At 46.4% G+C, this 23,635-nt stretch overlaps 1 protein-coding gene and 1 long non-coding RNA gene across 3 annotated transcripts in view; one reads left to right on the top strand and one right to left on the bottom strand.

The window, feature by feature from the left end:
* The first annotated feature begins 58 nt into the window (after nucleotides 1-58).
* On the top strand, nucleotides 59-13,936 carry LOC140208534 (uncharacterized). 2 transcript variants are annotated; one of them, XM_072277278.1, is made up of 3 exons: nucleotides 59-129; nucleotides 1,127-1,192; nucleotides 5,470-13,936. In XM_072277278.1, the coding sequence occupies exon 3, from the start codon at nucleotides 5,806-5,808 to the stop codon at nucleotides 7,012-7,014; it is 1,209 nt and encodes a 402-aa protein (XP_072133379.1). In that variant the 5' UTR covers nucleotides 59-129; nucleotides 1,127-1,192; nucleotides 5,470-5,805; the 3' UTR covers nucleotides 7,015-13,936. The 2 variants fall into 2 exon arrangements, with proteins under 2 accessions (XP_072133379.1, XP_072133380.1); XM_072277279.1 differs by lacking the exon at nucleotides 1,127-1,192 and having other exon boundaries at nucleotides 64-129.
* An 8,568-nt stretch (nucleotides 13,937-22,504) lies between these two features.
* The window catches only part of LOC140208561 (uncharacterized), a 29,610-nt gene continuing 28,479 nt past the window's right edge, over nucleotides 22,505-23,635 (bottom strand). Inside the window, exon 3 of the long non-coding RNA XR_011888824.1 lies at nucleotides 22,505-22,803. This is a non-coding gene — a long non-coding RNA (uncharacterized lncRNA). The remainder of the gene's footprint in view (nucleotides 22,804-23,635) is intronic.

The following is a 23,635-nucleotide window of genomic DNA, read 5'->3' as shown; positions in this document are numbered from 1 at the left end:
GCGCGTGACTCCTCTGTTGACAGTGGTGGGGGAGGGGCTGGTCACGTGATTAGTAGCCCAGCCGTTAAACCGACCAAGCTCGAGCTCACCAGCGCGCGGGGCACAAAAGGCCCCGGATGATCGGTTGAGGTGAGAAGGGATCTCCGGGTTGGGGGTCTCACCGGGCGGCGTTTCCAACACCGACTTCGGGTAGTTGCTGTGACTCCGGACTCCGTGACCCGCAATCCCGGGACAGTCCTGCTCTCTTCCCTCTCTCTCAGCCCCACCATCCGTACACGGGCCCCGGGGAGCTTCCGGCTGATGAGGGAATGGGAACCGATGGGTCTCTCAGACAGAGCTGAGCTCCAGCTGTCTAAATGCAAGGATCGGGAACTCGGAGAAAGGGAACAAAATCTTTTACATCAGCTGTTGTGAAAATCACCTTTGTTCTGCCTCCAGTCACAAACAAGAGAAAATCTGCAGATGCTGGAAATCCGAGCAACACACACAAATTGCTGGAGGAACTCAGCATTAGTACTCTTTTCCATAGATGCTGCCTGGCCTGCTGAGTTCCCCCAGCATTTTGTGTCTGTTGCTTGTTCCACCCCCTCTTGTTCTGGACTTTCTACCCGTGAGAACATGTTTTGTCCCACTCTCTCTGGGTACATAATGATATCAAACACCTTTGTCCTGGGCAACAAGTAGCTTTCACATCACAAATGTGCCAGACTCCAATGAGACAGACTACTGCCCTTCCCTTCATATTCATTGGCATTGCCATCACTGAGTTCACCACCGTCAGTCACCTGGGGGAGGGTTCAGGGGAAATATTTATGTACAATACAGAAACTGGTGTTACCTGTGTGTATTGTGGGGATGCAAAAGTTACTGGAGAATTTACAAGTGGGAAGAAGTGGAGTGATATTTGAAAATCTGACTTTTTATAGCATCATTTAGCAAGCAAATCAGATATGGACGGTGTGCAATTGCTCCAGTGAGAAAATCCTTCATTACCTGCTACAGACCTGTTACATACGTTGTGTGAGATTGCAGATCAAAATTATTACTGACAGTGATTTGCTAGCTGTTAAAATGAGTACCTCTATATATAAAATTCAGTGTGCACATGTTGTGTCTCCACTTTAAGGAGTTGGGGCCGGAAATGGATGAATTCCGTATCATCCGGGAGTCGGAGGGGGTGAGATAAAGAGAGGTGAGTTACACCCAAAGTGCAGGACGCAGGAAACTGGGTGAGAGTCAGGAAGGGGAATGAGGTTAAATAGCCATCGCAGAGTACTCTTGTGGCCATCCCCCACAACAACAGGTAGGCCATAGATAGGGTGCAGAGGAGATTTATAAGGACTTTGCCTCGACAGGCGAGCATGCCTTATGAGAATATGTTGAGTGAACTCGGCCTTTTTTCCTTGTAGTGACGGAGGATGAGAGGTGACCTGATAGAGGTGTATGAGATAATGAAAGGCATTGATTGTGTGGATAGTCTGAGGCTTTTTCCCAGGGCTGAAATGGCTAGCACGAGAGGGCATAGGTTTAAGGTGCTTGGAAGTAAATACAGAGGAGATGTCGGGGATAAGTTATTCATGCAGAGAGTGGTGAGTGCGTGGAATGGGCTGCCGGCGGCAGTGGAGGAGGCAGAAACAATAGCGTATTTTAAGAGACTCCTGGATGGGTACATGGAGCTTAGAAAAGTAAAGGGCTCTGGGTAAGCCTCGGTAGCTCTAAGGTAGGGACATGTTTGGCACAGCTTTGTGGGCCGAAGAGCCTGTTTTGTGCTGTAGGTTTTCTATGTTTTTTTTATGTTCTATGTATTCTACCACTTTAGAAACTGTTGGGGGGAGGAGATTACGTGGCAGAGGAAAGTCAAAGGGGTGATAGGGGATTTGCTAGTTATGGCAACAGAACTAGAAGGGGACTGATATCCTAGTGTTAAGGCTTGCTCATGCTAGTGTGGTGGGTGGGGGTGGGGTGTTAAACTAAAATTGTAGAGGGGATGGGAGCCAGAATGCCAGGTAATAGAGAGGGTGAATTGAATTGACTTTCTTACTTACGTCCTTCACATGCATGAGGAGTAAAAATCTGTGTTGCATCTCCATCTAAATGTGCAATGTGCAATTTATAGTAATTTATAATAGAACAGGACAGTCAATATAACATAGAAATACAGTTGTATCAGCATGAATTAAGCAGTGTGATGGCCTGATAGAAGAATCCTGTTGGTTCTGGCTTTTATGCTGCAGTACCGTCTCCCGGATGGTAGCAGCTTGGAGCAGTTTGTGGTTCGGGTGAGCAGGGTCCCCAATGATCCTCCGGGCCCCTTTTACACACCTGTCCCTGTAAATGTCCTGAATCATGGGCAGTTCGCAACTACAGATGTGCTGGTCCGTACGCACCACTCTCTGCAGGTTCCTGCGATTAATGGAAGTACAGTTCTCTTACCAGGCAGTGATGCAGCCAGTCAGGATCTCTCAGTTGTGACCCTGTAGAAAGTTCTTAGGATTTGGGGCCCCATCCCGAACTTCTTCAACCGTCTGACGTGAGGGAGGCACTGCTGTGCCTTTTTCACCACACAGCTGGTATGTACAGACCACATGAGATCCTCGGTGATGTGTATGCCGAGGAACTTAAAGCTGTTCACCCTCTCAACCCCAGATCCATTGATGTAAATAAGGGTTAGCCTGTCTCCATTCCTTCTGTCATCCACAATCAGCTCCTTTGTTTTTTGTGGCAGTGAGGGAGAGGTTGTTTTCTTGACACCAGGCAAATGTTGTTCAGACCTCAGGGCATCGATTTGCGATCTTGTTGCCATGACTGGGACTTGTTTGTACCCAACAATCTGAGGAATTTGGAGGAACAAGTTAGCAAGAGAGATCGCAGACTACGCCAATGCTTGATATACTAAGCGATTTTAAATTTCCATAGATTGACGTGACTCCCATATGTAAAAGGACTAGACAGGGTAGAGTTTGTCAAATGTGCCATTAATCAGCACGTAGAATTACCAGCATAGAAATATGCAATAAGCTATTAGAAAATATTCCAGGACTAGTGACAGAATATTAGTGTATGGGAACACTTTGCATCTAGTGATCATATTGCCATGAGATTCCAAGTTAACATGGAAAAAGAAAGGACTGAACCATGGATCGAGATTCTAAATTGGAGAAAGGTCAATTCTAATGGTATCAGAATGGATCTGACAAGTGTGGACAGGCTGTTTTCTGGCAAAGGAGTACTTGGTAAGTGGGAATTCTTCAGAAGTGAAGTTTTGAGGGTGTAGAGTTTGTATGTGCCTGTCAAAATAAAAGTTGAAAGGTAACTGGTGCAGGGAACCTTGGTTTTCAAGAGATATTGAGGCCCCGGATATTTCGTTCCTTCAAATGCCTCAGACTGTTGGGTGCTACAAAGACTCATTAGTGACTACAATATCATAATTCCACACCCTGAACTCATCTGACATCTTTTTTAGTCATCTTCTGTTGCTTTCTAAAAGCTTCCCAATAGATTTTGCTCTTTTGTTTGCCCTCTCTTTGCTTTTTATGTTGGCTTTGGCTTCTCATTTCATCCACGGTTGTGTCCTCCTGTCTTTCTAATGCTTCCACTTCTTTGGGATGTATCGATCACTCAGCTCCCGAATTGCTCCCAGAAACTCCAGCCATTGCTGCTCCATCGTCAATCCTACCAGCTTCCCCTCCCAATCACGTTTGGCCAGTTCAGTACAGAAACATGCCCACTCTGGACGATCAGAATGGTAATCTGTATGAGCAGACAAAATATATGGGGGAGATTTTAAATATTATTTTTTGCATCCACATTTACTCAGGAGATGGACACAGAGTCTATAGAAGTGAGGCAAAATGGCATCAACTTCATGGACCCTGTACAGATTGCAGGGGTGGAGGTGTTTGCTGTCTGAAGGCAAATTAGTGTGGATAAATCCCCAGGGCCTGACAAGTTGTTCCCTGGGACTCTGCGGAAAACAAGTGCAGAAATTGTTGGGGCACAAGCACAGATATTTAAATAATCCTTAGTGACAGTTGAGGTACTGGAGGATTGGAGGACAGCCAATGTTCTTCCGCTGTTCAAGAAAGGCTCTAAAAATAAAGTAGGAAATTATACGTCAATGAGCTTGACATCAGTAGTGGGAAAGTCATTGGAACGTATGTGCAGGAACCAGATATGTAAGTATTTGGATAGATAGATTAAGGATAGGCAGCGTGGCTTCGTGCATGCTAGGTCATGTCTAACCAATCTAATAGAGTCTCTCGAGGAAGTTGTCAGGAAAGTGGTTGAAGGCAAGGCAGTGGATGTTGTCTACATGGACTTTAGCAAGGCACTTGACAAAGTCTGATATGGGAGGTTGGTCAAGAAGGTTCAGTCACTCAGCATTCAAGATAAGATAGTAAATTGCATGAGACACTAGTTTTGGGAGAAGCCGATGGTTGCCTCTGTGACTGGAGGCCTGTGACTAGTGGTTTGCCACAGGAATCGGTGCTGGATCTGTTGTTGTTTGTCATCTAGATCAGTAATGTGGATGATAGTGTGGTTAACTGGATCAGCAAATTTCTGGGTGACACTAAGAATGGGGGTGTAGTGGACAGTGAGGAAGGATATAATGGCTTGCAGTGTGATCTGGATCAGCTGGAGAAATGCAAAATGGAATTTAATGGAGACAGTGCGAGGTGTTGCATTTTGATAGGACCTGGGTCTTACACAGTGAATGTTAGGGCACTGAGGAGCGCTGTGGAAGAAAGGGATCTGAGAATACATGTCCATAATTCACTGAAAGTGGTGTCACAGTTAAATAGGGACGGAAAGAAAGATTTTGGCATATTGGCCTTCATGAACCAAAGTACTGAGTACAGGAGATGGATGTTATGTTCACACTGCACAAGACATTGGTGAGGCCTAATTTGGAGTGTTGTGTGCAGTTTTATCACCTACCTACAGGAAAGATGTAAAAGAGGTTGAAAGAGTTCAGAGAAAATTCACAAGGATGTTGCCAGATCTGGAGGACTTGGGTTATAAGGAAAGATTGAACAGGTCAGGACTTTATTCCTTGGAATGTAGAAGATCGAGGGGAGATTTGATGGAGGTGTGCCAAAATTATGAGGGTTATAGATGGGGTAAATGCAAGCTGGCTTTTACCACTGAGGTTTGGTGGGATTACAACCAGAGGCCATGGATTAAGGGTGAACAGTGAAACATGAAGGGGAACATGAGGGGAAAGTTTTTCACACAGATGGTCATCCAGGTGTGGAATGAGCAGACAGCCCAACTGGTGCATGCGAGCTCAATTTCAACATGTAAGAGGTTTGTATAGGTACCTGGATGGTAGAGGTACAGGGGTAGACAGTTTAAATAGTTCAACATAAACTAGATGGGCCAAAGGGCCTGTTTCTGTGTTGTACTTTTCTATGACTCTGTGATAAGAACATGAAATAATACTAATACTTATTTAATTCATTTTAACAGCTGTGCAGACCAACCATTCATCTGGGCAGAAGATGTTTTTATGGCTTTAAAACTGTGGCACTTTAAATTGACAGTAGATAAAAGAAAATCCCAGCTGTACGTCAACAAAGGGGAAACCCATTCATCTGCTCAGACAGTGGGAATGGATTCAGTCGGTCATCTCAACTGAAGGTACATCAGCAAGTTCACACTGGGACAAGGCCATTCACCTGTTCTGTGTGTGAGAAGGGATTCAGTCAGTCTTTCCACCTGTGGACACACCAGTCAGTTCACATCGAGCAGAGGCTGGTCATCTGCGGAATTTGTGGGGAATATTTCACTCGGTTATCTGACCGAATGGCTCACCAGCGAGTTCACACCGGGGAGCGGCCGTTCACCTGCTCAGACTGTGGGAAGGGATTCGCTCTGTCATCTGCACTGAAGGTACATCAGAGAGTTCACACTGGGGAGAGGCTGTTCACCTGCTCAGACTGTGGGAAGGGATTCACTAAATCATGTAAACTGAAGGTACATCAGCGAGTTCACACTGGAGAGAGGCCGTTTACCTGCTCAGACTGTGGGAAGGGATTTACTGTGTCATCTCAGTTACTGAGACACCAGTCAGTTCACACCGGGGAGTGGCCATTCACCTGCTCAGACTGTGGGAAGGGATTCACTCTGTCATCTGCACTGAAGGTACATCAGCGAGTTCACACTGGGGAGAGGCCATTCATCTGCTCAGACTGTGGGAAGGGATTCACTCTGTCATCTGCACTGAAGGTACATCAGCGAGTTCACACTGGGGAGAGGCCATTCACCTGCTCAGACTGTGGGAAGGGATTCATTCAGTCATCTCATCTGAAGGCACATCAGAGAGTTCACAGCAGGGAGAGACCGTTCACCTGCTCAGACTGTGGGAAGGGATACACTTGCTCATTTAATTTGAAGGTACATCAGCGAGTTCACACTGGGGAGAGGCCGTTCACCTGCTCAGACTGTGGGAAGGGATTCAAACTGTTCGCTCACCTACTGACACATCAGCGAGTTCACACCAGGGAGAGACCATTCACCTGCTCAGACTGTGGGAAGGGATTCACTGAGTCATATCAACTGAAGGTACATCAGCGAGATCATACTGGGGAGAGACCTTTCACCTGCTCAGACTGTGGGAAGGGATTCACTCAGTCATATCGACTGAAGGTACATCGGCGAGTTCACACTGGGGTGAGGCCGTTCACCTGCTCAGACTGCGGGGAGGGTTTCACAAAGTCATCTGCTGTAGTGAGACACCAGGCAGTTCACACTGGGGTGAGGCCATTCACCTGCACAGTGTGTGGGAAGGGATTCACTCAGTCATCTGCTGTACTGAGACACCAGTCAGTTCACACTGGGGAGAGGCCATTCACCTGCTCAGTGTGTGGGAAGGGATTCGTAGAGTCGTCTCAACTGAAGGTACATCAGCGAGTTCACACTGGGGAGAGGCCGTTCACCTGCTCAGTCTGTGGGAAGGGATTCACTCGGTCATCTCATCTACTGAAACACCAGTCACTTCACACCAGGGAGTGACCATTCACTTGTTCAGTCTGTGGGAAGGGATTCAATTGGTCATTTCACCTGCTGGCACACAGAGAAATGGCCGTTCACCTGCTCTGTCCGTGGGAAGGGATTCATTACGTCATCTCAACTGAAGGAACATCAGCGAGTCCACACTGGGTAGAGACTGATCACCTGCTTGGACTGTGGGAAGAAATTCTCTCAGCCAAATCAACCAATTGTGCATCACTGAGTTCACACCGGGGAGAGGCCGTTCACCTACTGTGAATGTGGTGAAGGATTTGTGGTGGACATGGACTGTGCCTTTAAATGAGAGAGAGAGAAAAACTGTCTACAGTACTGCTGCCTGCTTCTTGGTTGCCATGGTGAGAGGGAGGCGGAGTTATGTGATGGACAGTTCGATGTTCACAGTTGCTTGGTTGCCATAGTGAGAGAGAGGCGGGGTTATGTGATGGACAGTTAAATGTTCACAGTTGCTTGGTTGCCATGGTGAGAGAGAGGCAGAGTTATGTGATGGACAGTTCGATGTTCACAGTTGCTTCTTGGTTGCCATGGTGAGAGAGAGGCGGAGTTATGTGATGGACAGTTCGATGTTCACAGTTGCTTGGTTGCCATAGTGAGAGAGAGGCGGAGTTATGTGATGGACAGTTCGATGTTCACAGTTGCTTCTTGGTTGCCATGGTGAGAGAGAGGCGGAGTTATGTGATGGACAGTTCGATGTTCACAGCTGCTTGGTTGCCATGGTGAGAGAGAGGCGGAGTTATGTGATGGACAGTTCAATGTTCACAGTTGCTTCTTGGTTGCCATGGTGAGAGAGAGGCGGAGTTATGTGATGGACAGTTCGATGTTCACAGCTGCTTGGTTGCCATGGTGAGAGAGAGGCGGAGTTATGTGATGGACAGTTCAATGTTCACAGTTGCTTCTTGGTTGCCATGGTGAGAGAGAGGCGGAGTTATGTGATGGACAGTTCGATGTTCACAGTTGCTTCTTGGTTGCCATGGTGTGAGAGAGGCGGAGTTATGTGATGGACAGTTCGATGTTCACAGTTGCTTCGTAGCGTGTTTATTTAAGCAAGGTCAGATGACTCTCCCAGAGACACACAGTGGGACACCGGTTACAGCGACCGGTCAGTGAAAGGAGGCCAGTGACAGAGGAGTCACTGGGTGGAACTTCCGAGTGCCCACAAGCGTGGGTTGAGGATCGATCAGGGTAATTGATCAGTGGCCATCACGGTGTGTGGAAGGGCTGACCCTGTGGAGGCTACCGGTGTGTCTACCCTCGCCTGGGTGGTAGCTCACCCTCGAAGACGGTCCCCTTAGTGATAAGCTGCGTTTGGCTAACTCGAGAGTGGATTTGGAGCCTGACGATGGAAGATCAACGGTACCTGTTTACTCGTTCTTCTCCTAGTGTGGTTTTCACCTTGGATTACAAATACCTTCCTCACACACACCAATTCCGTGGATTGAACTGAACTTCCTTACATTTCCATCGTAAGACTTTAACTCTTGCCACCCAAGCTTTAACGAGTTTGGGAATTATATTTACACACATATAGATGTGTAACACTGCTGACTTTTGATTTACCTGGTTTAAATTACTATATTAAGTAGTTACTAATAAACAGTGGTTTATAATATCAAAACCAGACTCAAGGTGTGCTCTATTGCAGCTGGTTCATTTAAACTGTTGCTTTTATGTAACATAATTGGGGCCTGCGTCCGGGATATGAAGAAATTGGTTGGGGGCTGAATTGATTGATTAATGATCGATCTGATTGGGGAAATCCCCTTTGATTTGTTTGAGTGGAAGATCAGCAGCAATGGAGGTTGATGGGTTTCTGACAAAGCAAACCCCTGAAGCATTGGATGGTGCAAAGAGGGTTGTGCTGTTGGAAATTGCTCACAAGTTATAACTTCAGGTGAGCACTAAAATGAGGAAGGCTCAGGTACTGACATTAATAGTGGAGTATTATGTATCGAAAGAAGTGTTTGACGGAGATGTGACAGGGGAGTATTATGTATCTGAGGAAGTGTTTGACGGAGATGTGTTGGAAATGTTTGCTGAAAGTAAACCTCCTGAGACTGAGCTTCAGCTCCAGATAGAAAAATCAAAGAGGGAGGCTGAGGATAAGCCAAGACAGCATGAGTTACGACTAAAACAGTTTGAGGCTGAGGAAGCGGACAAACAGAGGGAAGAGGCAGAAAGACAGAGGTGGTTTGAGGTGCAGGGATGGCTGCAAGGAGGTTCAGTGCCAGATCTTGGTGAGAGGTTTAGTGCCAGTCGAGAAGTTAAGTTGGTACCTCCATTTGATGAAGCAGAAGTTGATAAGTCCTTCTTGCAGTTTGAAAAAGTGGCTCAGAATCGAAGGTGGCTGAAAGACAGCTGGGCTGTTGTGTTACAAAGTGTAATTCAGGGGAAAGCCCAGCAAGGGTAGTCTGCCCTAACACTTGAAGAGGCAGCTGATTATGACTCAGTGAAAGAGGCTGTGCTCAAGCCTTATGAGTTGGTTCTGGAGGCTTACAGACTAAAGTTTAGAGATTCGAGGAAACCTGGGAACCAAACGTATGTGGAATTTGCCAATGAGAAGTTTGTGTACTTCAGTCGTTGGTGTACCTCTGATGGGGTAAATGGGGATGTTCACAACTTGAAAGAGTTGGTTTTGATTGAGGAATTTAAAAGGTGCGTCCCCGATGAAAAGTAGACGTATCTAGATGAAAAGGAAGCTGTCACTTTGCAGGAGTCTGCTAGATTAGCAGATGAGCTTGTTTTGACCCACAAGGTGAAGTTTACCTCGGGTGAGAGCTTCCAAGAGAGTAGCTGGGATGACCAGGGTAAACTAGAAGTGGAAGCTGGGACTAGTGATGAAAGCCTGGAAGAGGAGGCAGTCCCAGTTGCCTGGGTTCAGGTTGTTGAAGCAGCTGTAAATCCGCAGGATGCTGAGCGTTGTGTTGAAGCTCAGTTAAAACCTGAAATGTCTGATTCGGTTGGAAGGGAATTTAGTCCTTTTGTGAAGTCTGGATTGGTTTCAGGACCTTTGATCTTGCTAAGGGAACAGTGGTTTGATGAGAAAGTGGATGTTATTCTGTTAAATTGTGTTTTGGAATTTGAAAATAAACAAGTTGTTTCCCATGATGGGGGAGTCTAGTACGAGAGGGCATGGCTTAAGGATTGAAGGGCGCCCTTTCAGAACAGAAATGTGAAGAAATTTTTTTTAGTCAGAGGGTGGTGAATCTATGGAATTTGTTGCCATGGGCAGCAGTGGAGGCCAAGTCATTGGGTGTATTTAAGGCAGAGATTGATAGGTATCTGAGTAGCCAGGGCATCAAAGGTTATGGTGAGAAGGCAGGGGAGTGGGACTAAATAGGAGAAAATGGATCAGCTCATGATAAAATGGCGGAGCAGACTCGATGGGCCGAATGGCCTACTTCTGCTCCTTTGTCTTATGGTCTTATGGTCTAAGTTTGTGGTTTTGAGAGACAAGGCTTGGAGATCTCTCAAAACAAAGTGGAGTGTTATTTTGACCAGGGGAGACCATCTGCGGATGTTGTCATGGGAACATATGGAACAAAAGGTCTTGGGGAATGGAACAAATGATTTGTTTGAAATTTGGGTTGAGTATCGATCCAGGGTATTGATAAGTGACTCTCACAAGCAGACACACAGTGGCAGTGGGTGGAAGCCATTGCAGAGAAGGGGAGAGGAAGGTTTGAAACAAAGAACAGAGTGACAAGGGGTCACTGTTTGGACTCTCCCAACAGCCCACAAGGGTGGGTTTGGTTATTGATTCCAGCGAATAGGAATGTGTGATTGTCACACAGTTTGATCCACTGGAGTGGGTCTTTCTGGTTAGGGAACACATTTGTGAATATCACTTCTGTTTTACCCTTGCCTGGGCGTGGTAGCCCACTGGAAGACGGTATCCCTGTGGTAAATCACTGTTGGAGTTACTTCGTATGTCGTGGAACTGGACAAGTGGCTATCACGTTGTGTGACTGGGGCAACCCTGTGGAATCTACCTGTGTGTGTTACCCTTGCCTGGGTGGTAGTTCCCCCTGAACATGCTACCCCTGTGATCAGCTATCTTTTGGTGATAATCCATACGTGGATTCTGGTTGAGTGTCCTGTGGTCACCACTTTGGGATGACCTGTAGCTGAATTCGGGGTGGTGTTGTGGTAACCACTCGTGTCAAAAGGATATTCCGTGAAGATCACTGTAGGAGATACTTCGTGTGTGGATCTGGGAACGACGGAGATAAAACATGCAGCTATTTTTATCCTGTTTATCATCGAGGAAAACAATGTAATTGCCTTCTCTTGACATTCACCTTTGGGATACAAAGGTAGGGCTCTCAGTACCATTGACCTCTGTCTCGGGACTGCCGCAGGTGAAGTTTCGCCGAAGCCTTACTTGAAGTATGTGTCTGATATGAAGAAGGAGCTGCAAAGGCTTATGAGCTGGCTGGGCAGGCAGCTGCCAAGAAGAATCGGAGAAATAGGAAGAGGTGTGACCAGAAAGTGAAGTTCTCCCAACTCCTGCCGGCAGACCGAGTCCTCGTAAGGAATTTGGGATTTCCTGGGAAGCACAGGTTGGCTGATCGCTGGTTGGGCACACCCTATCTGGTGGAGAGTCAGTTGCCCAATTTACTGTTTTCCAAGTGCAGCCCGAGGATGGGAAGGGCCCGTCAAGATTCTCCATCGGAATCATCTGTCGCCCCTGGGGTGAGATGTACAGGTGGAACGGGAGCCCCAGGTGCCGGATACACCCAGTACTGGGACTCTGCGTCCACGTGGGATGGAGGAAGAGCCCACACCGGGAGAAACAGGCCCGCTCAGAGGAGGATGATGACTCGGACAGCTGGTGCATGTGGCTGTTCGCTGAGGCCCCCGTGATTGAGGGGGAGGCTCCTGGCCCTTCCCCCACTGGGTTAGACGGGGTAAGAGGGGCTACTGATGGGCCGTCAGGGGTACCACAGGCGTTGGAGAGGATGATGTGGGGCCCGAGTGAGAGATAGAGGGTTCCGAGGTGCAGAGGGGTTTGGGTGACCACTCGCAGGAGGGTTCACCTCATCGTTTCCATGAGTCTCCTGTAATGTCCGAGGTGGAGGAGTTAGAGGAGGTCACAGAGAAGTAAGGACCCCCCCACATAGGTTGGCCTTGATAGCGCCCAGGGAACAGGGTGTGATCTCCACTGTTTCGGGGAGTTTTGTCACTGCTCTCCGCACTTGGGTTGGGCTCTGTGTTTTGCAGGAAGGGTTAGCAAATTATCTAAGCGTCATGAGGACATGACTAAATTCGGTGGGGGGAGAATGTAGGGCTCTCAGTACCATTAACTGTGGTGTTAGCTGTTGAGACTAACAAAATGGCTTCTCTGTAATGTTAATACTGTCATGGGTTTCTGTAGCTGAAATGTTTGGGTTAGATTATTTAGATTATGAGGACACTCAGTCCTCATTTATTGTCATTTAGAAATACATGCATTAAGAAATGATACAATGTTCCTCCAGAGTGATATCACAGAAAAACGGACAAACCAAACACTAACACTGACAAGACCACATAGTTATAACATATAGTTACAGCAGTGCAAAGCAATACCATAATTTGATAAAGAGCAGACCATGGGCACGGTAAAAAAAAAAAATTTCAGAGTTCCCATCAACTCCCGATAGTCCCGATAGCAGGCGGCAAAAAGGAGAAATTCTCCCTGCCGTAAACCTCCAGGCGCCGACAACTGCCGATGCATGGACGTACCTGACCACAGCAGACTCTGAGTCCGTCCAAAAACTTCGAGCTTCCGACCATCCTCTGCCGAGCACTTCGACTCGCCCCGGCTGCCAAGCAGCAGGCAAAGCCGAGGACTTGGGGCCTTCTCCTCCGGAGATTCTGGATCACACAGTAGCAGCGGCAGCGAAGAAGGCATTTCAGAAGTTTCTCTGTGCTCTCACGTCTGTCTCCATCAAATCAGGATAGTGCACGGCACCCTACTTGACAAATAACAGATATCATCCACTGGAGTGGCCACTGCGCGCTGCGTCATGCCGCCATCTTCTCCTCCTCCTGCCGATATGGGTGGAACTAATCACTGGAGAATTGTTATGTTATCTTGTATGTGTGAGCTCAGCGGGAGTTTGTTGTCTTTTTCGGGATGCGAGCGAGGAGGACGGACGTGTGAGGAGCGGACAGCGGTTCCAGGGTGGCGGATACTGGGAGTTGGCGGTTCGGACGGTGGCCAAAGGCTCGGAGGGTCGTTGTGGATGGAACCGGAGGTGTGAGCTCTAACGTATTAAAACATTATGTGCACAAACTGATAAACTTACTGCTTTGGTGCCTTTAGGTTATCTGTTTCTACTAACCCATCACTAAGAAATAACAAAATGTTGTAATTATTTACTCGCCTCTGGTGTATTGTCTGATACTGTGTTGGGAGCGTGCACTGGGGGCGGAGGGGGCATTTCACTGTGTTTACACCGAAGTATTGCACTAGTGGCAGGGTGACAGCAGTTCACCCTAGACGAACGGGGGTAAATTGGGGCACAGACGTTACACAAACATCTCTCATCAATTAACCTGAGGATTGAACTGAACTTCCTTACATTACCATCGTAAGACTTTAACTCTTGCCACCCGAGCTTTAATGAGTTTGGGAATTATATTTACATATATACACTTAACATTGCTAACTTTTGATTTACCTGGTTTAAGTTACTATATTAAGTAGTTACTAATAAATAGTGGTTTTTAACATTAAAAACAGACTCCAGGTCTGCTCTATTGCTGCTGGTTCATTTAACCCGTCACGGGGTACGTAACAAGCCTCTCCTTCTCTAATGTCAGGATGAATTTGATCATATCAAGATCACTTGCCCTGAAGGGTTCTTTGAACTTAAGTGACCTAATTAATTCATTACAACACCCAATCCAGAATAGCTGATCCCCACGAGGGCTCAACCATGAGCTGCTCTAAAAAAGCATCTTGTTGGTATTCTAGGAATTCCTCCTCATGAGACCAATACCATCCTAATTTTCCTAATCACCTGCATGATAATCCCCCATGTAACATTGCCCTTTTGGCATGCATTTTCTATCTCCCATTGTAATTTGTGGAAAACATACTACTGTTTGGAGGTCTCTATACAATTCCCATCAGGGATTTTTTTTTACATTTGCTGTTCCTTAATCCGCCCACAGAGATTCTACACCTTCCAACCCTATGCCACCTGTTTCGAATGATCTTATTTAGTATTTTACCAACAGAGCCACACAACTCCACTACTGGCTTGTTCTTTCAAGAAACATATAAGTATCTGGGAAACAAGAGGACCTGCAGATGCTAGAAATCTAGAGAAATACACACAAAGTGCTGGAGGAGCTCAGCATGTCAGGCAGCATCTATGGATGGGAATCAACATTTCGGGCCAAGATGCTTCATCGGAACTCTTGATACCCACGTATTTGGAATATCAACAAGCAAAGACAATAGAAAGTAGTGCAAAATGGGGAAAACCTTTGACAAAATTTAGTTCAAGGTTTAAAAAAAAACCTGCCAAACAGAGATCAATAGTTCACAAATACAACAAAGGCAATAAACACTTTCATCAATACCGACATTGACTTTTTTAATGAAAATATCTTGGTCCCACTTCAATCAGTAAAATTTACAAAGATAAATAAGAACTGAAATGACAACTTTAGAAAAGACTATTTACACTCAAACCCACTTAGATTAACACTACCTTGGACAGATGGAGGAAGAGAAATAACACACTTGGAAAAAAAAATCACACAACAGTCAGATAAAACTTCGGAGTATATATTTTCACAAAAACTGAACCGGACTCAACAGTCTGTGTGTATATATGCAATTGTGATAAGAAATGCAGACCAGAAACTTAAATGAGAGGCTAACTCAGAAAAATAAATCATCACTGTGGAAGAAAATATTAACCAGTGGAATGAGTACGACCCTCCATGGGAGACATCCCAACGATCTGAGCAGACCAGATGTTGACAAGGAAGCATCGAGCATCTGACTGGGAGTTGGAGACCTCTTCCCAGAAACAGAGGGGTTCCTTGCAGAAATACAGGACAAGGTGGTTAAGAAAAATAAGAAAAAAATCAAAACTACATGCAAACGTTGTACAATACAAACAAACAAGGCAATAAATGCGGGGAATATCGAGAGAAACCAGACACAATCCAACACATTCCAGGATCCTGCAGAAGTTGAACTCAATTTGATTACAATCAAGTGGCAAATATCATTCACCAGAATCTTGCTTTAAAATATAAACTGATGAATGACCTTCATCACTTCATTAAGGCAAAATATATTCGAGCCTGATCCAGTTTTAGAGTCAGAATCTCACAAAGTATATGATAATCAATACATTATTTCAGATAGGACAATCCGTAATAACCATCCGGATATAATATTACAGGATAAACAAGCAGGAACAACTCCCTCAATAGATATAACCATTCCCACCACGCACATGTGCCTTGACCAGTGGAGCACCTCACACCGGAATCTTTTTTTTTAAATTACTTTATTTACAATTTTCAATTTTACAAAGACAAAATATATTGAAGATAAAACAATACCAAGGAAATACAGTACCAGGTGGAGCACAGACAAAACAAATCGAAAACAGAAAAGAAACAGGCTGCCAGACAATTTACAAGATTACTTAAATAAACTTTCAGAAAAAGAGTGGACACAATAGTAACATCACGGTTTCTCTGTAGCAGAAATGTTTAGGTTATGACTGGAGATAACAGGGTTTTGGAGTGCGGGGCTATTCAATGACAGAAATGTTCTCTCTTGTGAGTCTGGAAGGGAGATTTTCGTGGTCTTTTGCTGGGGAGAGATGAGAAGACGTGAATAGAGAGAGTGGGCTCTTTTTTTTGTTTTCTTTACGAACCCTATAGTCAAAGTCAGAATTATAAAGCTCAATCGTTTAATCACATATTGTGTACTGTTTGTTATTTCAGGGTACTGATTTGTAACAGGGGAGACATCGCACAGCATCCACCCAAATGAGATTTCTTAAGCTTGACTGGGCTGGGGGCTATCACCCCCTATATTAAGCTGCTAGCTGAAGCGATAGTTACATTCGGCAAGATGACTGAGTGAATCGCTTCTGCATTCACAGCAGGTGAACAGCCTCTCCCCAGTGTGAACCTGGTAGTGTGTCATAAGGATAGATAACTGAGTGAATCCTTTACCACATTCACAGCAGGTGAACAGCCTCTCCCCAGTGTGAACCTGGTAGTGTGTCATAAGGATAGATAACTGAATGAATCCTTTACCACATTCACAGCAGGTGAACAGCCTCTCCCCAGTGTGAACTCAATGATGCAAATTTGGTTGATTTGGCTGAGAGAATCTCTTCCCAAAGTCTGAGCAGCTGATCAGCCTCTAACCAGGGTGAACTCGCTGGTGTCTCTGCAGCAGAGATGACTGAGTGAATCCCTTACCACACACTGAGCAGGTGAATAGCCACACCCCAGTGTGAACTGACCGGTGTGATTGCAGGTGAGATGACCGAATGAATCCCTTCCCACAGTCTGAGCAGGTGAATGGCCTCTCCCCGGTGTGAACTCGCTGATGTACCTTCAGTTTAGATGAGCAAGTGAATCCCTTCCCACAGACTGAGCAGTTGAATGGCCACTCCCCAGTGTGAACTGACTGGTGTCCCAGTAGCTGAGATGACAAAGTGAATCCCTTCCCACAATCCGAGCAGATGAAGGGCCGTTCCCCGGTGTGAACTCGCTGATGTACCTTCAGTTCGGATGAGCAAGTGAATCCCTTCCCACAGCCTGAGCAGGTGAACGGCCTCTCTCCAGTGTGAATTCGCTGATGTACCTTCAGTTGGGATGACAAAGTGAATCCCTTCCCACAGTCTGAGCAGATGAATGGCCACTCCCCAGTGTGAACTGACTGGTGAGCCATTAGGTCAGATGATCGAGTGAATTCTTCCCCACAAATTCAGCAGATGACCAGCCTCCGCCCAGTGTGAGCTGAATGGAGTGTCCACAGGTGGAAAGACCGACTGAATCCCTTCTCACACACGCAACAGGTGAATGGCCTTGTCCAGTGTGAACTTGCTGATGTACCTTCAGTTCAGAAGACCGACTGAATCCATTCCCACTGTATGAGCAGATGAATGGGTTCCTCCCTGTGTAAAATGACGGGAATGCCAGTCAGTCTGATGATCGAGAGAATCCCTCCCCACAGTCTGAGCAGGAAGGATGATCGAGTGAATCCCTTGCTCCACTTCTTAAATATCTGGACAGAGACAGCAAAACTGGCGTATTGTGTTCGAGATTCCAGTAGACAAATTCCTTGTCATTTTTAACCTGTAAAAAAAAAAAGATTTACAAAATCTATCAAACTGTGTTGGACAGCCTTTCAGATGAGGTCACTTGAATTGTCAACGTGTGATCTGGCATCACACTGTTACAGTGAAGTTCAACACAAGTTGGAGAGAGAAATCATCTTCTAACAGGGCACAGTGCTGGTATCTGGAATGACCATCAAATTCTCTGATGCTCTTCCTGTCTCTCTAAGAATGGGGTATTTCTGCCATCTCCAGTCTGTGACCTGGCTCAGTTTGACTCTCTCCATTGGTATTATTCCCTGTTCCCACTGAGCTGCTTGGATTCTTGGCCCCACAGTAACTGAAACACTCTCACACAAATAGCCGGCAGTGCATTCCACGCACCCACCACTCTGTGTGTAAAAAACTTACCCCTGACATTCCCTCGGTATCTATTAACAAACACCTTAAAACTATGCCCCCTCGTGTTAGCCATTTCAGCCCTGGGAATAAACCTCTGGCTTATGATCTGGCTTATAAACATGATCAATGCTCTCATCATCTTATACACCAAAAAAGGCTCCAAACATAAACAAGAAATTATACATTGCTTTGAGGATTTGGCAGAAGCATACAAAATTTTGAGGGTATAAATAGAGAAAATGAGAGCAGCTTTTTCCACTGAGGTTGGGTGGGTTAACAACCAGAGGTCATGGGTCAGTGGGGAAGGATAAAATTTATCGGAAACATTTGGAAAAGCTCTTTACTGAAATGGTCATGAGAGTATGGAATGCACAAGTGGTGAATATCAGCTCAGTTTCACCATTTAAAAGAAGTTTGGATGGGAGCCTGGATGGTGGGGGTATGGAGGGCGATGGTCCCGGTGCAGGTAGTTTCATTAGACAGATTAAATGTTTTTTCAGTGTTGACTAGATGGGTCAAATAGCCTGTTTCTGTACTGAACTTCTCCATGTTTCTATGACAGAGAAGCTGGTCAAACTTGTTTGGAAGGGAATAGGTAGGAGTGACAATGAAGCAGTAATGGCTGGAGCTTCTGGGAGCAATTCGGGAGCTGAGTGATCAACACATCCCAAAGAAGAGGAAGCATTGGAAAGGCAGGAGGAAACAACCATGGCTGAAATGAGAAGCCAAAGCCAATATAAAATCCAAAGAGAGGGCAAACAAAAGAGCAAAAACTGTTGGGAAGCTTTTAGAAACCAACAGAAAACGACTAAAACAAGTTGGATGACCTCGGGGGTGGAATTATGATATTGTGGTCATTTAACAGTCTTGGTTGCACCCAACAGTCTGAGACATTTAGAGGAACAAAATACCTGGGGCCTCAGTATCTCTTGAAAACCAAGGTTCCCTGCACCTGTAACTTTACAACTTTTATTTTGGCAGGCACATACAAACTCTACACCCTCAAAATTTCACTTCTGAAGGCCTCCCACTTACCAAGTACTCCTTTGCCAGAAAACGCCTGTCCTAAACCACACCTGTCAGATCTTTTCTGAAACCATTAAAATTGACTTCTCTTGAAGTTAGAATCTCAACCCATGGTCCAGACCACTCTTTTTCCATATTTACGTTGAATCTCATAGCATTATGATCACTAAATTCTGTCACCAGCCCTGGATCATCAGCTTATTGCACACTTCTACGTCAGGAATTCTACACACTGATTAAGGGCACATTTGACAAACTCAACCCCATCTAGTCCTTTTACAGTATGGGAGTCCCAGTCAATATATGGAAAGTTAAAATCACTTACTGAATAAACCTTTGTTTCTTGACATAGTCTGCGATCTCTCCACAAACTTGTTCCTCAAAATCCCTCGGACTGTAGGGGGCAAACAAGTCCCAATAATGGCTACAATATCATAATTCCCTCTTCTGAGCTCATCTGGCTTTCCTACGATGCTTCTTGCATTGTGATATACACAGCTCAGAACATTCATCGCACCATACTCAACCATTTGATTGCTGACTCTATCTGAGGTCTGAACAACATCTGACTGGTGTCAAGAAAACAAACTCTCCCTCATTGTCACAAAAACAAAGGAGCAGATTGTGGACGGCAGGAGGAATGGAGACAGGCTAAGCCCTATTGACATCAGTGGATCTGGGCTTGAGAGGGTGAACAGCTTTAAGTTCCTCGGCATAAACATCACCGAGGATCTCACATGGTCTGTACATACTGGCTGTGTTGTGAAAAACGCACAACAGCACCTCTTTCACCAGAAGCTTGGAATGGGGCCCCAAATCCAGAGAACTTTCTACTGGCACACACATTCCAATAACTTTCCCACTACTGATGTCAGGCTCACCCACGTATAATTTCCTATTTTATTTTTAGAGCCTTCCTTGAACACTGGAACAACATTGGCTGTTCTCCAATCCTCCAGTACCTCACCTGTCACTCAGGATGATTTAAATATCTGTGCTTGGGCCCCGACAATTTCTGCAGTTGTCGGCCGCAGGGTCCTAGGGAACAACTTGTTAGGCCCTGGGGCTTGATCTACGCTAATTTGCCTTCAGACAGTAAACACCTCCACCTCTGTAATCTGTACAGGGTCCATGAAGTTGATGCTGCTTTGCCTCACTTCTATAGACTCTGTGTCCATCTCCTGAGCAAGAAATCTCCCACATCTATTTTGTCTCGTCATATGGATTACCATTCTGATCTTTCAGAGTATTAATTTTTCCCTTGCAATCTTTTCACACTCAACATACCTGCAGAATCCATGAGCATTCTTCTTCACCTTGTCTGCTGAGGCAACCTGATGTCTTCTTTTATTTCTTTCATAAGTGTTCACTTGAATTTCCTGTATCTCATAAGTACCCCATTTGTTCCTATCTGCCTGTACCTGGTATGCACCTCCTTTTTATTGATCTGGGGGAGGAAAGCCAAAGGGGTGATGGAGCTGCATGGTGGGAGGTGGGGGTAGAGGGGGGGGGTTAAACTAAAGTTGCAGGGGGAATGGGAGCCTGAATAACAGAACAGATAGTGGAGGGGTTATGGAGACATGTTGTTCAGTCCTCAGACAAATTCAGGAATGAGAAACGTTGAGCATGGTGCAGTAAATATGCTCAATCTTGTATATTTCAATACAAGGAGCAGCGTAGGAAAGGCAGATGTGTTCAGGGCACGGATCAACACCTGGAATTAAGATAATAGGATCTGGCAACTGTGGACTGGGACAGGCTGCTTTATGGAAAAGGTGTGCTTGGTAAATGGGAGGCCTTCAAAGTGAAGTTTTCAAAGTACAAAGCGGGTGTGTGTTTGTCAGAATAAAAGGTAAAGATAGAGACTGTAGGGAACCTTGGTTTTCAAGAGATATTGAGACCCTGGGGAAGCACAAAATGGAGCTGCAGAACAGGGATAGGCAGGCAGGTTCTTATGGAGTATAAGAAATGCAGGAGAACACATAAGAAATTTTTAAAAAAAAGCACAGCAGCTCTTTCACCTCAGACGGTTGAAGAAATTGGGGATGGGGCCCAAAATCCTAAAAACTTTCTACAGGGACACAATTGAGAGCATCCTGACCAGCTGCATCACTGCCTGGTATGGGAACTGTACTTCCCTTAATCACAGGAACCTGCAGAGAGTGGTGCAGACAGCCCAGCACATCTGTAGATGTGAACTTCCCACTATTCAGGACATTTACAGAGACAGGTGTGTAAAAAGGCCCCAAAGGATATTGGGGACCCGAGTCACCACAAACACAAACTGTTCCTGCTGCTCCCATCCAGGAAACGGTACCACAGCAAAAGGACCAACAGGCTCCGGGACATCATCTTCCACCAGGCCGTCAGACTGATTAATTCATGCTGATACAATTGCATTTCTATGTTATATTGACTGTCCTATGTACAAACTATTTATTATAAATGACTATAAATTACACATTGCACATTCAGACGGAGACATAATGTAAAGATTTCTACTCCTCATGTATATGAAGGATGTATGTAATAAAGTCAATTCACCCTCCCCACTATCTGTTCTGTCATTCTGGCTCCCATTCCCCCTACAACTTATTTGAACCACATCACCCTCTCCCCACACTAGCACTAGCGAGCCTCACCACTGGGATATTAGTCCCCTCTCACCCCTTTGACTTTCCTCTGTCAGTGATCCCCCCGACAGTGTCTAAAGTGGGTCCACCTGTTGTTGTGCGGGACGGACACAAGATTACTCTGCGATGGCCATTTCACCTCATTCCCCTTCCCGACTCTCACCCAGTTTCCCGTGTCCCGCACCTGGGGTGTACCTCACCTCTCCTCATCTCACATGGGGCAGAACAAAGGTGATTTTCTCAACAGCTGATGTCAAAGATTTTGTTCCCTCGGAGGGAAATGGAAATAAATCAGAAAGCGGACATTTACTTTGGGATTTGTTCCGCTTTGACGGAGAGAGCGACGCCAGGTTGATTCAGCGGGGTAACGCCCTCTCAGCTGGTCCGCCTCCGCTATTGGTTGTAACCAGTGATTGACATCGCTTCGCACCAATGGGAATAGCGCAGCTCCTGAATCCTCTGTTGACAGCGGTGGGGAGGGTCTAGTCACGTGATTAGTAGCCCAGCCGTTAAACCGACAAAGCTCGAGCTCTCCAGCGCGAGGGTGACGTAAGACACGGCGCACGTGAGGGCAGATCTCGGTCTGGGGAGCCCATGTGTGACGTCAGGCGCGTGCGTGCACCTGTGTGACGTCACCTGTGGGGGAGCGCTCGTATTTAGAAACACCTGAATGGACGTTTCTGATGATTTCGGTGGGACAACAACATTAATCACGGGTTTCATCACTGAATCCAGTGTTGTGAGATGTAAAGTCCCCTGTTATGTGTCCGGCTGTGCCGTGTTGTTGGTGGAGTGGGCAGCCTGGTGTTTGTCTCGATTCGGGTCACAACACCAGAATTGCCAGCGGGGTCCACACACAGTGTATTAGTCAACAGAAAACCTCTCGTCCCTGCGGTCTCTGTCTCCTGGTAAACTCAACACCCTGACCATGTGAACCAGAGACACCCCTTCCTCTCAGAGTCAGGGGATCACTCAGACAGCTGATCGCTGAGAGGAATTATATTTATTGGTCATTAAAGTTCACCCAGATTCGTGTGGACGGATTTGTTGTGGAGTTCGGGGTGTCACAGTGAAAGGGCCGGACGGCCGAACTCTCTCCGTTGTCCAAACATCCTTCCAGGTGAGGCGACACTTCACCTGTGAATCTTCCGGGGTCGCCCGTTGTGTCCGCTGCTCCCGATGCGGCCGCCTCGACACTGGTGACACCAGACCCTCCGCAGTTGTGCGGGGTCGGGTTGTTTTTTTTTGGGGGGGGATCGATGTTATTGTTCCCTTTTGTGCGGGAGGGGTGGGTTTTGGGGGTTGATGATCGGGATGCCGTTCTTTTTGATGTAGGGGTGGGGTGGGAGTTTGATTTTTCTCTCTGATCGACTTTCATGCTCTTTCTTTGTTTCGTGGCTCTGTGGAGGAGAACAAAAACTCAGTTGTTCACGGATATTTGCTTTGACAGTAAATTAACCTTTGAACTATCCGCTCCGAGCGGGACTTCCCGGTGTCCAAACATTTTCATTCCCATTCCGATTCCCATTCCCGTCCCGACGCGTCAACCCATCGCCTCCTCTTGTGCCAAGGTGAAGCCACCTCAGGGTCCAGGATCAGCACCTTGTATTCCGTCTGAATACTCCCTCCCCAACCCGATGGCATGAATATCGATTTCTCCTTCCTTTGAACAAATCTCCCCCTCACCCCTCCCTCCCACTCCCTCTCTTCCTCTCTGACTTTTCACGTCCTCTCACCTGCTGATCACTTGTCTCTGGGTCCACTGCTCCATCCCTTTCTCCTGTTCTCCACTCTCGTCTCCTATTAGATTCTATTTTCTTCAGCTCTTGACCTTTCCCACCTACCTGGCTTCACCTATCACCTTCCAGCGAGACATTTCCTCTCCCGCCCCGATTTTATTCAGATATTTCCCCCATTGCATTTCAGTCCTGAAGGAGGGTTCAACTGGAAACATCGACTGTTGACTCTTTTCGATAGATGGTGCCCGGCCTGCTGAGTTCCGCCAGCATTTTGTTTGTGTTGCTTTGGATTTTCAGCATCTGCAGACTTTGTCGTGTTTGTGATTTACCTCTCCGTTGTCGCTCCAGCCTCCGGCTACTGGTGGCGCTGCATGGACCTTCGGCCACTGGTGGCGCTGCATGGACCTCCGGCCACTGGTGGCGCTGCATGGACCTCCGGCCACTGGTGGCGCTGCATGGACCTCCGGGCACTGGTGGCGCAGCCGCGAACCTC

Source organism: Mobula birostris, chromosome 13 (assembly GCF_030028105.1).
Source record: "Mobula birostris isolate sMobBir1 chromosome 13, sMobBir1.hap1, whole genome shotgun sequence".
Lineage (NCBI taxonomy): Eukaryota > Metazoa > Chordata > Chondrichthyes > Myliobatiformes > Myliobatidae > Mobula > Mobula birostris.
This window is presented reverse-complemented; position numbering and strand designations above follow the sequence as displayed.

Excerpts from the sequence above, each read along its gene's own strand:
- LOC140208534 (XM_072277278.1), top strand. The coding sequence starts at position 5,806 with ATGGCTCACCAGCGAGTTCACACCGGGGAGCGGCCGTTCACCTGCTCA.